The sequence below is a fragment of the Apteryx rowi genome, unplaced genomic scaffold (genome assembly GCF_003343035.1).
Source record: "Apteryx rowi isolate R43461 unplaced genomic scaffold, aptRow1 scaffold_1158, whole genome shotgun sequence".
In the NCBI taxonomy this organism is placed as follows: Eukaryota; Metazoa; Chordata; class Aves; order Apterygiformes; family Apterygidae; genus Apteryx; species Apteryx rowi.
In genome coordinates this window covers 58,530-73,365 of record NW_020447373.1, presented here as the reverse complement: position 1 = coordinate 73,365, position 14,836 = coordinate 58,530, and the positions used below count along the sequence as shown (strand labels likewise).

The 14,836-nt window shown below is 36.6% G+C and overlaps 1 protein-coding gene across 4 annotated transcripts in view; it reads right to left on the bottom strand.

Moving 5' to 3' along the window:
* The window catches only part of SORBS2 (sorbin and SH3 domain containing 2), a 79,010-nt gene that overhangs the window by 10,901 nt on the left and 53,273 nt on the right, over positions 1-14,836 (bottom strand). For 2 of the 4 annotated variants that reach the window (XM_026080780.1, XM_026080789.1), the window contains 5 exons: positions 12,705-12,796; positions 9,890-9,936; positions 8,444-8,558; positions 8,225-8,353; positions 6,327-6,530 (listed from right to left, as the gene is read on the bottom strand). In XM_026080780.1, the coding sequence (XP_025936565.1) occupies positions 6,327-6,530; positions 8,225-8,353; positions 8,444-8,558; positions 9,890-9,936; positions 12,705-12,796 (587 nt within the window). The remainder of the gene's footprint in view (positions 1-6,326; positions 6,531-8,224; positions 8,354-8,443; positions 8,559-9,889; positions 9,937-12,704; positions 12,797-14,836) is intronic. The other 2 variants (XM_026080798.1, XM_026080804.1) reach the window with 1 other exon arrangement.

Here is a 14,836-nt window from a genome sequence, read left to right as displayed (position 1 = left end):
TGTTCTCCTAAGTGTGATCTTGAAACTGAAAATCTTTTTAAATGTACTTAGTTTCATGTGCTTGAATAAGATTCTGTTTCCTTGAATTAAGTAAGAGTTAGTCTGAAGTCCTGGTATGGACTTTGAATTGAGTTGACAGCCTGTCCTATTAGTGGTATCTCTGTAAGKTATTTCATTGTATATAATGGTTATAAGTTTTACCTTGTTTTTCATTTGAAGAAGGCCTATCACAATATTCCATGTGCTTATGTTATTTAATATTAGTAATGGAGACAATACATCTGAAAAGATCAAACTCAGTGTTAGCCTTGCAGTTATTAAACATATGTGAAGACTTGCAGCAAACCATATTCAAAAAGTGTAGTTACCTTTAACTTCGGTGAGTCTTTCTCCTGTCGGTATATGAGTTTAAAAAGGAGAGGAGGTGAGGGGGAAGCAGCAGACAGGGACGTTGTAGGAACAGAATGAGAAGTTGGTGCTTTGGCAGAGTGAAATGGATGATWAGAAGAAAGGTGGAAAGGAGGATCAGACTTTCCTGATGCCCCTCTAGAAAGCAGGGCTGGCTTAAACATTTAAGAAAAATGGAAAGTAATTGTGTTGTAAAACCAGCTGTGAAGGACATAAAATGCACAGTGAGGAGTCATGCATCTAACCTGAAGAGTCAGAAATGTGATGCTACTTTTATTATTAGTCAGTCTACTATTCTGGGAGAAAATCCTGCCCTCAGAAATCAACACAAGTTGCTGTTAATGGCACTGGATTTCTATTTTTATTGTTTTCTCTTTGGTTTCTCACTGGTCCTTGTCTTCAGACAATACACTAATTTTGTGCTTTTCCAGTCAAGTAAAGGCAGAAGAGGCCTGCAAGATCTTTCTAATTAACTAGTTTTGTGTTCTGCCTGGAAATGTATTATTCTATTTGATTTACATATTTGTATGCGCCAAGCAAATTAATTGCCTGAACAGTCTGACTGTTGAAATAAATGCTGGACAGAAAAAATGYGTTCTAAAACTTTGCTTAGAAACCACACATACTGTGTAGCAATATAGTGGCATTTAACAGCTAGCACACATTTGGCATAGTTCAGTGTTGTGCTGTTCAAAAGAGGAACTGGAGAGGGCTTCAGGGGGAAGCATTTCTTTAACTGCCAACCATAATCTATCCAATCTGTTATTAATAGACATTCTCATAACAGAATTGATTATAAATATATCAGCTGGTGAATTGACACGAGGTGTGAACTACTGAGTCTCTGTGGGAGGCATGTCTCTCCCTCCCTCTGAAGAGTGCTAACAGGATTTGCTTGCTGGGGCCTCATGCTCTGAAGGGGTAGCACATAACAGGCCAGCAAGGAAAATGGTTCCCTTGCTCTTTGCATCAGAACTTYGATAGCAGCTAACAGGGACAGAAGGGAAGGGATCAGCGGAATCAGGACACCACAGAGCTTACAATGGTGTATACCCCTCCCTCCTGAAAGATGGAAGATTTGAGAAGGGACTGTACCTAACACTGACAATTTTTATCCAATGCAATAATATAAAGCTATGACTGTGCATAACACAAACATGTAAATATTAAAAAAAAAGCATAGCAAAATTATACTGAGAGTAAACTATCTGGACACAGAAGCCATGTTTTACATAAATTAAAATACCTTATCGATATTTGGGGAAGCATATCCTTCATAATATACCATGGTGTCTCCTCTACTTGCTATTGGAAATTCTAGATTGTCATGTCTCAGATCCTCCTCTATATAGAGACTTGGCAGTTTTTCTGCTGTGTCTTGTGCTCCTCTGTAGAAATCTGATTCTTGAGGCTTTGACTGATCCCCTATGTTAACTGGCAGATTTCTTGTACCGATTTCCTCTTCATGTTCAGCAGTTGCAACTAGCACTGTGGGGATGGAGCCACCTTTATGTGGCAGAGAGATATCAGAAATGGTGCCAACATGTTCACGTTCTCTTGTAGTATCTGACAAGTCTCTAGTTACTTTGATAACTGAAGAGCCAAGTATCCCTTGCAAGTCTTTTCTTGGTTTGATATTGTTGCTTATATGGTTATGTGCTGTGCCATGAGATGAGCTGGCTGAAGATGAGACAGATGTAGATACAAGAAAGGGCTGAGGAAGAGCCATAGGAGAGCTGAGAGGGCCCTTTGTATTTGGAATAAAATGATCATCCTTAACTTGGTGAATGAAATTACTTGGGGGAATTGCTGCAGATCGGGATGCTGTTAAGGTCAAAGGGCTGAGTTCTTCCACATCACAAAGAAAACTGTCTGGAAATGGTGGAGGAGGTAAGGTGCACATGCTTGAAGGCAAAAAACCAACAGTCCRTGAAAACCAGTCACTAGTAGCAGCATGGAGGAGCTTTTGATCAACATGTGACCAAGAGGAGGAATGGTATCTGGGAAGTGGGGACAGTGCTTGAGAAGGCAACTTCAAAAATAAGAAACACATGGGAATTTAAATAAATAAGTAAGTATGACAGAGAACTAAGATACGAGTAGATTGGGAAAGAAAAACGCCTGCTGTTTGGATTGCAGAGTATCATTTCAGTGAGCACGAGTGTCTGAAATCATTAGTACATGAATCAGAACAGCAGAAAAGATATTTAAAAAGTGAAACTGTATCAGGTTCTGGCTTGGAGCTTAAATGTCAAACATCAAGACAGCTCTGAATCATTACATTCATGAGGGCAATCTGCATTTGATCTGGTGAAGTTATGTTATCTATGGCTCCCTGATAGTAAGCTTGTCACAAGTTATTAAATCATACAATTGAAACTATACTAATTTTCCCCAAACCATTACTGTTATTTTGAGAATATCAGTATTGTCAGAAGTACACTGTGAGTGTCATTAAGTATTTTTTTAAACTATAACTGGGGTGATTTCTCATTATCCTACTGTTAGTTTTTGTACTTTTTCTGAGTACATCTGAGTACATGTTTAAGAAACATCTTAAATACATTGCATACTTTTATTATGGCATGAATAGCTACAGAATGCATTTTTCTTTAAAAGTAACTGTATTAGTTCAAAATGACATCAACATTTGTGAAAGGTACATTCAATTCGAACTGAATGTAGGCAGCCAACAATGCTTTTAAAATAGYGACACCACAGTATACAGCAGTGTATTTTGAGTACCGTTACATAATATTGATTGAAGTATCCTTCTGGTAAAAGAAATGTCCTTTTGTAAGAATGAAAGACTGGTGAGTCATACATACACAGCATCAGTAGATATCCATTGCTTCAGTAAATACTGAAATTGCATTTTGTAACTATTAATCTTCAAAATTAAAATTGAACAAAAAATATTATGATCTATTAAAATTATCCAGAATAATTAGATGCACATCTCTCTAGGTTATCTGGACTACTTTAGACTTCAAGTATGACTCTAGAATGGGAAAATAACTTCAGAAAGCTAAATTAACATTACAGAATGGGAAGATGATTAGATTACTTACCTTCTACTGGATTTTTCTAGAGGCAGATAGCTTTATTTTAAAGTTAGACAAACCTTTGGTATAGAAATCTTCTGTACCAAAGTATACAGACTGATATAATGCAGTTTGGTAAAACAGAGCTAGCCTGTTATAACCAATACTCAGTCTCTTCATCTTTTCTCTTGAGCAACGGCCTATAACCTGTGGTTTTTAGATCATAACATTGGCCAGAAGATGCTCCTGTTTTTAATTTCCTGTGGCTACAAGCTGCACTAGAGCTGAAGTCATAGATGTTCTGGTCCATATTCAGGAGAGAAAAGCTTGGTCTTGACATAAATTGCTAATTTATTGCCATTATATCAGTGAAGTTTAGCAGAATTGCTCTAGCAGCAGGAGGTGATACAACAGGTTACATGCTAGTCCCCCCCCCAAACAAATAGGAAGAAGTGGTACCAGTAATTGTGGTAAACTCCAGAAAACCTTCTGCTAAAGCCCTCCTAGCTAGTCAGGAACGAGATGTCATCTTACATGGTGTTACCATTTTTGAACATGGTTGAATTAGGAAACAAGGAGTCTGTTCAGGAACCTCAGTGGAGTCTTTTTTTGATTTATGCTAGAACCACATGACCTCACACAAGCTTCCTGTGTCACAGAGAGGGCTTTTTCCTCCCTTCCTCTCTTACAGAACAGATACAATTAGACACCCAGTTATTCACAAAAGTGTCCTGCTGCTGCTGCTAAGTAATCTGAGGTGACTATATCACCATTTAAAAAATAAAAGTAGCCCAGTAACTCCTACTGTGATGATGGCAACACAGTATGAAAGACTAAGTGTATCTCTTCCTAGACCCAAAGACTAGGTCAAACCTGGTTACTGCTGCCTCCTATATCAAATGCCTGTGGAGCATATGAAGAAGAATGTGCAGCATATCTAAGGGTCCTGCAACCACACACTCAAGTTGCTTGATGACAGCAGCCTTAGAAAAAGATTGGCCACTAAACCGCTCTGGAGTTCTCGCAGCTTGCACAAACTAAGGCTTTGCACTTCAGGTGTATCTGCTGGTTTTTTTGATTATTTTTTATTCTAAAGAGTGATGACTTATCTAATGAAAATTCTGGACAACACTCCATATACATCTTTTGGGGTCTTCATGTTCCTCCCGATTTCACTCTTTTCCATTCAAGGTTTGGCCTTTTCAACTTTTATAGGAAAATATAAATAATTTATAAAGTTAAGGAAAAAAAAGGTAATATTAACATGCTTGTGCTTTTCACTTGAATATAAATGCTTTGAAACTACATCTGTATGCTCAACAAGGTTATAGGGGGTCACACAGAAAACCCAACTTTAGCTGCAGGAAGCCTAACAGACAAGCCTACCTATAAAATGGGGAAGGTGGCATCTCCAAGTACAGAGACATCTCTGTAATACAGAGCACCTAAGTTGTCTGATATTCTGAATTGCCTTTAGGAGCCCCTAGATTTCTCTAACAATGATAGTGGGCCATAGCTTATGGATACCTCATTATGGGGATACAGATCTTGGTGCTACTTTATTTCAACAATTTTCTTGGGATGGAAGAATAAGGAGCTAGTACCCCTTTATGGCATATTCAGGAAAGACAGAAAAGACCTGTTCTGGCAATGATCATAAACCAGCTAATTGTTTTTTCATAAGCAGTATTTTCAAAGGCCACTGTTATCCATAAAGGACATCTTTTGGTAGTGGTCCCCAGAGCTGTAAATAGATGTGGAACTTATCTCACAGTTGAAGCATCTAAATTAGCACCAGTATGCAAGTACACAGAAGTAGAAAATGGGGCAAAACCATACTGAAACAAGTATAGATTAACAGCAGGATAAAAAGTTTACATGCTATATACAAAATACACAGCCCATGCTGGAGAGAGAAACAACAAATGTAAAGAGGAAGATTTGGAAAGTTTCTCCTCTTCAGTATTCAAAAGCATCAGCTGATACTGCATGAATGCTAATCACAGTTTGCACGCAGAAATTTTCTTAGTTTCTGTCACTGACAAAGTAGTTATATTTCCTGTGTAGATGACCATGAAATCTCATGAATGAATGATAAATCATAATATAGGAATCCTCTTTGTAGTATTATGTAATATGATTTGTGGTGGCTAAAGGAAGAAAAAAAATTCAGAAACTGCCACAGACATACAGTGTGAAAATTATAACTATAAAGGTCTGAATCCAAACTTGTTGACAATGTGATGACATTTGCCTTGCTACTGAATGATACAATGCTGTCACTGCTGTCATATCACTCCAGAGAACCTACGTTACACCAAGAATCTCCTTCTAGAGTGTGAATGGCAAAAAAGAGGAAAGTTACAGTACAGAATCACTAGCTGTTCTCCTTTACTTTTGAAAGGCATAGAACTAGTCTTGGCAAGCTGTGTCCCTGTGCAAACCATCTGCCCTTACCCTTTGCATGCTTATGGGACTATAAGCTTTTAGAATGAGTGTGTTACGAGAATGTTTTCAGATAGGATGATGAAAAGTCTGCTGGACATACCCTTGATGCTCAAATTCTGTCCAAGACTCCTAAATAAGTTTTGTTGTGTGGGCTGTTTTTTTCTGCCCAAATTATTCTTGGCCCTACTCTCAATAATGTAATAGTTAATGAAAAAAAGAGAAAAATACTAGCAGAATGCAAGACAGACATTCTGCTATTAAAATACTTAAATGACAAGTTAGCAAAGCAATTCTACATATTCAGAAAGTAAATATAGTGCACTTAAAAAAATACATAAATTATGCATTGTCCTTTTAACAAAAAAATTACAAGTCCTTCACCCACTGTATGGGTAATAGCAAAATTAAAAAAAACAATTTGCTTACCTTAGTTGAACTTAAGTGGTGTATTCTGTCACTAGAATAGCTTTGGGGTATTGGAGGATCAGGGCAGTCATCAGTGCTTTTTGATGCATTCTTTTTGATGACTTCTACATAGGAAACAGGGAAGATGCCTTGTCTGTTGGTTCCTGGTATTCTACCTTCATACCAGTTTTGATCAACTTGCTTAAGAAGAATTACTCTGTCTCCCTGAAATGCATTATGAAAAGAAGTTATCAGAAGATGAGTCAAAGTTTATTTTTTGAATAGTTTATACTATCTTAATACATATTATTTTCTCTGCAGTGCTACTTCCCATTAGTTTTGAGAATCTTCTCCAGTTTCATATTCTTCCTCCTATTTATTATAACCATGCATAGAAATGTCATTCCAGCAAAAGAAGGCTAATCATGGACTGCAAGTGCTATTCTTATAGGAGAAGAAAGTCTCATGTAGTCTTCTACTCTTGAATGAGGGATTAACATTTAACTATTTATTCAGAGCATAACCTGTTTTAATTTTTGCCCAAAGTACTAGCTAACACCCTAACTGCACTACGTAATAGTGACTGTTGTATTAATTTAAATGCCCATTTTTCCTCAAAAAAAAAAAAGAAAAAAGTTAAACTGTGAAATCCATGCAAGTGCTTTGGATTAAATGGAGGTGGAGAGTTCAAAATGATTTTGTAGAGAATGCTAAGAGAAAGAAGTGCTTTTCCCAGTGAGCATGCTTGACTGTCAGGTATCTGTGCAAAGAGATAGGTGGGCAGTGGCTCACTTACTGTTTTTAGTGCCTAGGAACTGAAATAGAAAATACCAACTTTCTATTCAAACTTTTTTCTGTAGTRAAACTTCATGAGCTCCCTCTTTTGTTTTATATGACATGCATCTTATCATGCGTCTTTTTGTAACAAATTCTTGACTGTTATTTTTGTGTTCTCTTGGAATTATGTAATTTTGTTTCTGTAGTTGAATTGTTGAGTGCCCTTAAATCATTTTTAGTGGGACAGAAGAATTGAAAACTAGTGCACATTACCTTTTTTTTAAAAAAAAGCAAAACTGGGCCATCAAGGTTGTGACTACTACAATAAGCATAAACAGGAATATTAAAAAAAAAAMCACCACAAATTATTCCCAATCCTTTAAATTCCAATTCCTGATTTTTTTTTGGATTTCTTTGGGGTTCACCAATCTCTTATGAATGGAAAAACACACGCAGACTTCAGTGAGTGCTTGAGGCTCAAGATCAGCATCAGTAAGCTGTATCCTTAGTCTTATTTCAAGAGAAAAACAAATCACAGAATAACTTCTACCAACACTTTTATTCATTAAAAAACCCTATAATTATAATTAAATATATAATAATTTAACAATAAAGCTCTATAATAATATCCTAGTGTCTGACCAGCCTCAGAAATTAAACATTCTCATGTGCAATAATATGTTACTGCCAAGATGTGCACAGACAAGATGCAAGAATGTTATAAAAATCAAAGGGTTATGATGATGAAATATTTGCAAGAACTGAGGCACCCCCCAAAATGCCTCTAAGCCTGTTTTTTTTGTATTAAAACCCTATCACGATAACTATGGGAGTAAAAATAATTATTAGAAAAAAAGGAATGGATAACTGAAATGAAAACAAGAAAACTGAGCAGCCAGTTAACAGATCTTTGCATATGTTAATCTATTGCAGTCTAATTTACATGTACATTATTTTTGCAAAGAGCTATGTAAGAAAGCAAGCCAATGAGTTATGTTAATAGCTTCCTACCATTATATTGCTTTGTGCATAGCATATTTTGAAGGCATAGTGCATCAAAGCACAGTATTTACTATAAATTAATTCTGTGTAGCAGTAGACACCGTAATGGTATTTTGGTAAAGATAGTTCTAAAACAGTACCTTTCTGAGCGATAACTCCACATTTGTGTCTGCACTGAAACTGTATTTGGCAATAGCTTCTCCAATCTCTCCAATCTGTGCAGGGGGAGGTGGCCTGGCAGGTTGTGCTTTTTCTGGGGGAGAAAGTTTCTAGGAAGAACAAACAGATTTTTATCATTCCCATGTAGTTTGTGGACCTATCACCCAAACTAATCCAAGGAATTAAAATGGAGAACAAACCTCAACATAAGAAATTGGGAATATTCCAACTCTTCCACGGTGCTCACCTTCATACCAGTTTTGATCAATTTTCCTGAGGATATAGACAGTATCTCCTTTCTTAAAGGACAGCTCTCTGTAACAAATTTATTTAAATCAGATGTTTACAGCTTTATATTTGAACTCCTCTGCCTGTGTAGTTTCTGAGGTCTTTACAGTTCAAATCTGAAACAGAATGTAACAACTAAACATTTGGAGAAGAAGTGCTACAGCTGTGGTATATTTATCAGTTGATTATACCATATAAAATGAAATGATTCACATTATGAGTCCCAGATACTCTCTGTGAGTTATGGAGGCCTGAATTACACTGGTCTTTCAAGAAAATATTACTAGTTATTTTTAAAGCACTCTGGGTCTGCATGCAATTATGATGTCTTCTGGATCTCTTGTTCAGGTGCCACTTTCACGTCAGGCATCTGAGGCATATTTGGTGTTCTTTATGAAATAGAAGGGAACACTACTGAAGTATGTCCCATGTCTCCATGGCCTATTACTACCTTTTGCAGCAGCACAGTTTGGAGTGCTTCTGCTCTACACCTTTTTCATTGCGCTCTGAACTATTCAGAAGCATGAAGAATACAGGATTATGTTCTCACCATTTTTGAGACTCAGAGCCTGTAACGTGCTTAATATTGGATAACAAAAATGGGAAGTATCCAAATGATTAAGAACATTTTTCAGATCTTGGCCAGTGTCTTCTCACTGTATCATCCATTTGATTTTCCAAGACCTAATTGGCTGCTCCAATAATTAAAGTTGTCAGCTTTGTATCACACACAGCTAATTCTAGTGACAATATTTGATCTTATCTAAAAATTTGTTAAATGCCCTGAGTCATCAGGAACAACAGAAGTGATAGAGTACAGGCTCTCTCCTTTGACTCCCTCATATCCTAGCACAGTGTTTCCCTATTTCTTTTTCATATGAACCACTGTGGATTGCCTTGGTATGGGTGCATGACACATCCTGCAGGGAGCCTTAGTATGCTACAACAGGCAGATGGGAAGATGCTGAAGCACTACACTGAATTTTGATAAGAGAAGCAGCACGCTATCTACAACAGCACATTAAGCACTGTACCTTGTGTAACCTGAATACCATTCACCATGAACAAAGAGCGTTCTGCAGGTGACACTCAGGACCCATGATCTAGAAGCCTGAGGTTGCACAGCCATTCCTGTGCTTAAACAAATGCAATGAATATAATAATTTAAGAAATTTAAATATGAAATGTCACCTCACACTGTTTGGTAATGCAGAGGCTACTGTGGCAGCAAGCAGCATCTTCTGCTTCCGTGGCATTTGCTGTTGAAATTCAGCTGGAACAGCAGCTAGCTGATGCAAGTGCTAGAAGGATCATTCTTGAATTATGATTTCTTAAATGAACAAAAGTTTAGTACTTACTTAGAAGTCTGAGCTTTAAAGTCATATACAGCTCTAGCTGGCAGTTTCTGAAAAGTAGGCAAAATATATTCACATAGTATTACTATATGGTAAACATAATGTTTCAACTTTTAAAAAGGTGACCAACATTTAAAAAAAAAGGTGGGGGGGCGCATGCCTTATAATGGTTCTCACAGTAAGGCTAAATATGCAGCTTCCTTTTTTGAATTTGTTGGGTGTTTGGGACTTAGTGTTTTAAAAAGAGAGCTAGCAGCTAAAATTTTAATACAGACCCCTTTGCAATTTTGAGCTTTATGTTTAAGAGAACTGCAAAAGTAAAAAAAGGAAAAAAAAGTTTAGTAAATGCCCATGTGACTTGTAAGCAACTAGATCTGTAGGAACAATGGAAATTCATATGCTTATTATTCTCTAACATTTTAGATGCCTTTTCTGTTAAGCTTAATTTGTTATCCTTATGCTAATTTCAACTGCAAATAATGCAACACATTATTATATAAAAGGAAAAATAGCTGGAAGAGCCTGGAAATGTTTTAGATTTCTGTAATCACATTCACAGTTTTCAGAAAGTCTGAGAAACACAAGACTGGAAGAGGTCTCCTGAGTCATCAGTGCAGCTCTCTTGCCATTACTATCACAGGCAATCACTATGTGTAATTCCTTTCATCTATTTTTCAAGTTCCATCACCAAGTATCTGTAAGCTCAGCATTTTTTCAAAAATAAAACTGTAAAACATCCCTACCCCTCACCTGCGTGGTTGAGAGCAGTTCTGCAATACTGCAGGGCTGTAGTTTTACTGTTTTCAAAGCTGTGCTAAACATGAATTGTGATCTGACCCAGGAGTCTCCCTCATTTAATTTCTGACTCTGTCAGGTAACGAGCACTGGATATTTCAGAGGAAGGTGTACGAACTCATTAGCAGTACTACGTGAGGCTATCTGGTGAAGTGATTTTGTCTTTCTCTGCAAGTATTTGTGCAGATTAGAGATTGCTACACTTTCTAAAATTTGCCTTTAGGATATACTAGTGACTAAAATGAGCTGTTTACACTATTTCTGTGAGATACTATTTGTAATGATATAAGGGTGCACATCTTTTTATAAGAGGAATAAAAAGGGAGAGCTGAAGTTTCATTCTAGCTTTCTGCCAGGACAGATGTTCTCCACAGAATTCCCTCCCATCTTGTCATCGTCTAGCAAATTTAGCATACCTATAACATTGTACTTTCAATAATAAAGTGCCCCAAAAGTTATTTAAGGGATCCCGTCAACTTGCATTTTTTGATACCGATAAAGTTTACTGTTACGGGTCTCCTTCAGATAAGATAGCCTAAATTTAAAAGCATTTTCATGTTCTCTATCAATGTTAAAAATAGTCGTCTGCACAGAAGGGGATATTCATACCATCAGCTGTAGCTAAGCCCTGTGCTTTTTCACTCTTTCCCAATTTGGTTTGCCTTTTTCCAGTTTTGCTGCTGGTGCTGTAACTACTAAACCAAAGAATGGGAAAAGTAGGTAATATAAAAGGAACAGTGAAGCTAATTAAACACAAAATACTTGAAATGTACAAAATATACTGAAAGTAGAGAAAAGTGTTTCTTCTCTTATCTTTTGCAATTGAAGCAATCTTGAGAATTGCTTGCAGCATAAGTACTGTACGTATATTCAAACTGAAATATGACTTTTGATGTCACATAATTCCTTAAAAGGAACACATAACTGCTCCTGAAGCTTCTTTAACCAATATTTTCTACTGTGTAATCTTTTTTTGAAATCAGACTCTTAATTCAATTGCAACAATAAAACCGTGACATTGGGGTGTGAGCAGATCTGAATTCAGATGCTGTAACCGGTTCTAACCTGTACCACCATTTAACAAGATAAATGGCCAGAGCAAAAGCTTAGTCTAGTCTATGAATTATTAAATACAAAGAGAGTTTGCTGGTTATACAGTACTCACTTGCTTGTTCTCAGCTGTTAAAGTACAAGATCAATTAAAATAAGGTGCTTTGTAACCTTACCATTATTTTCTATAACATCATCAAAGTCAATGGAAAATCTTAACAATTTATGGTCTATAGAAGTTAGTTAATATAAATGTAATTAGTTTATGATTGAATACAATCCCTGAAACCTGTCTGGAGAGAGTTTCAACTTCTAGATCTAGACAGATTCTTAGGAGACTGAATGATATAGCATGTTTTTTGCCTATGGTGATATTTTGTGTTATTTTCTGTTGTTTGTGCTATTTATATTAGAGGTCGTATGCCTGATTCCAGTTCCTCCTCCAAATCATTAATATAAGCAATCAGTATATAATTACAATCACCAAAATTGTTACAGAAATTAGAGATTGCTCTTACAGTAACAGTTTTTGTTTTTTAAAACATAAGTAATTGTGAAATACAAATATTCTTTGTGTTAGTCCTGAAACTCCTGAGGCAGCTGCTTGCATAAACTTTGGTTTTCACAAGGGATTCTTCCCAGTCACACCTGTTATTCTTTTCTGTCCCAAATGCTCCCTTCAGTCAACTCTGACAGAGCCTGTCAATGACTAGTAAACCAGTGTCCTCGTCCATTTAAACATCAGTAGAAAATGCAGCTTATCTGACAAAGCTTGATGTTCTTTTACTTTTTTTAGGTATCAGTCTCCTAAAGAAAAAAGAAGGATGCTGTCCCATCTAATGATATGATTATGTTTAAATGTTCCTTCAGTCTGCATCATTACAATGTTTTATAACCAAAGCAAATTTTGTCTTGAAAATGTTACTGGTTTTCCATATGGAAGTTGCTGCATTATTTATTCTTGTTTAACTACCTCTCTGTCTGTAGTTCCTCTTCTCTCCCTTGGAATACATCGTCCCACATCAGTGAAAGCAGAAGAATAGCTTCCAGGAGATTCCTGGTCTACTGAAAATAGAACATCATTATATGAATCTCTCGTAAATTAAGAGCAAAAACAGTTCAAATCTTTGATACTGCTTGGTTTTATTTAGTGGGTTCTACAAAAATATAAAGAAATGAAGAGATCTTGAATCTATTATTTCACCTTTAGTAGAAAGAAAAGCATATGATATGATGGCTAAAGTGCACCTTAAAAAAAAAAAAAAAAAAGATACTGGCTCTCAAGCAAAGGCCTTCCTCTGATCCACAGCAGAGGAATGTATAATGGAGGATCAGGAGGGCAAAATTATACCTTATTGTACTAAGGAGCACATGCCTGCTGGGCTCAATGGAGGACTTGACAGCAGTACTGAGACTTCATCAGGTTACAAGAACCTTTTTCTGAATGCCACCAATATAAACAGATAATTTCATGCACGAAACATGATTAAAGCATGCTTTAATGAGAAAATAGTGAATAACTTGTTTCCCTCCTATGTTAGGCAGCATATAAAAAAAACAACTCTGTTTTAAGAGATGGAGTATAAATCATTACTCACCAATCTATGTGGCAGATTTTCTCTAAAGCACAGTTCACCAATATTTATTACAGGATGGTCTATTATAGGATGGTGAATACATCTTTTCATATATTTAATAAAAATAAAATCAAAATCTTGCAGTCTCTATAGCCCTGCAAGTTGCCAATGTGAAATGAAAATATAAAGGAATTATTTCAAACCAGAGGATAAAATGAATCTCCTCTTTACTCCTGAGATTTACTCACTATTGTATTCTGCTAGTGCCACAGTGATACCTGCTAGTGGAGGCATCTGTCTGATGTTTGCCTTCCTTGGACTTCATTTGCATAATCTGTTTCTACCAAGCCTATAGATTTCTAAAGAAGTACAAGTGGAAAAATAGAACTAATCTAATCCATTATGTTGGGGTCTTACAGAAGAATGAGATTTAAATGCTCACTAGTGGACTGTTTGCTAAGCCGCAAGGACTTGAGGCTATTGATAAATTCAGTGGAGGAAAAATGAGATAATTAGGTTATATATGTTGTTGGTCACAAGTATGTCAACCTCAGCAAGGGTGTCCGGGCCCCATTCTGGACATCTTTCTTGATATGGCATGTGTTTTTTGAACGATGATCTGTGCTAACTGCACAAAGAGATAATGCCTCCAAACATTGCATCTATTAATTTTCAATTTAAAACGCCAGCAGAAAGATGTGGGATGGAAAAGAGTGAAAAGCAGCTTTAGGAAGAACATAGTTTCCTTTAATTTCTGTACAGCTTCTTATGCCATCAATGTTTTTTAGTTGCTTTCAGTGTTTCTGTTGATACAACCTTGAGGTTTCTGCAGTGGCTTGTGTCTGTCAGAGAAACCCAGCGGATCCAGCAAAATAGGGACCTTCATTAGGAGAGCTCAGCCATGACTGGTGCTGATAGAAGTCAGTGGAATATTCTGATACACTGATTCTATACACTACTTTATGGATATGAATGTGGACAAAGTATATCACTTCCCTCATACCAGGCTCTTCCATCATCACATAGGCTACCAGGAAACCAAGCTTACTCTGAACTATGATTTCCTTATTTTCAAGGACTGAAAGTTAATTCGCTCTAAGCAACTGTGATACTTGACCAGCGCAGTTTTGGTGTTGGATTATACACAGAAACCACAAGAAATTTTCACTTGGAGCCAATCAATACTCACTGTCCCTGGTTCCCCTACCCTTGTATGCATGTCTGAGAGCTGGAAAAAAAAAGAGCAGTATGCCTAATAATAGCACCTGCTACTACAGTCCTAACCTGTAGTGGTATGTACCTTCCCAAGCAATAGCAGATTTACTGTAACTATTTCTGATTAAAAAAAAGAGGACATATGAAAAGGATAGTCACATTTTGCTCATTTACGTCCCTTTATACACAGAGAATTCCCAACAACTTTGATTCTGTCAGGTAGTACTACCTATAAGGGCTAATCATGATCATGCCTCAAGTCTAATTCAATTTTGAATTCCGTTTTATAGTTGTTTTTTACTAAATTCTCTGT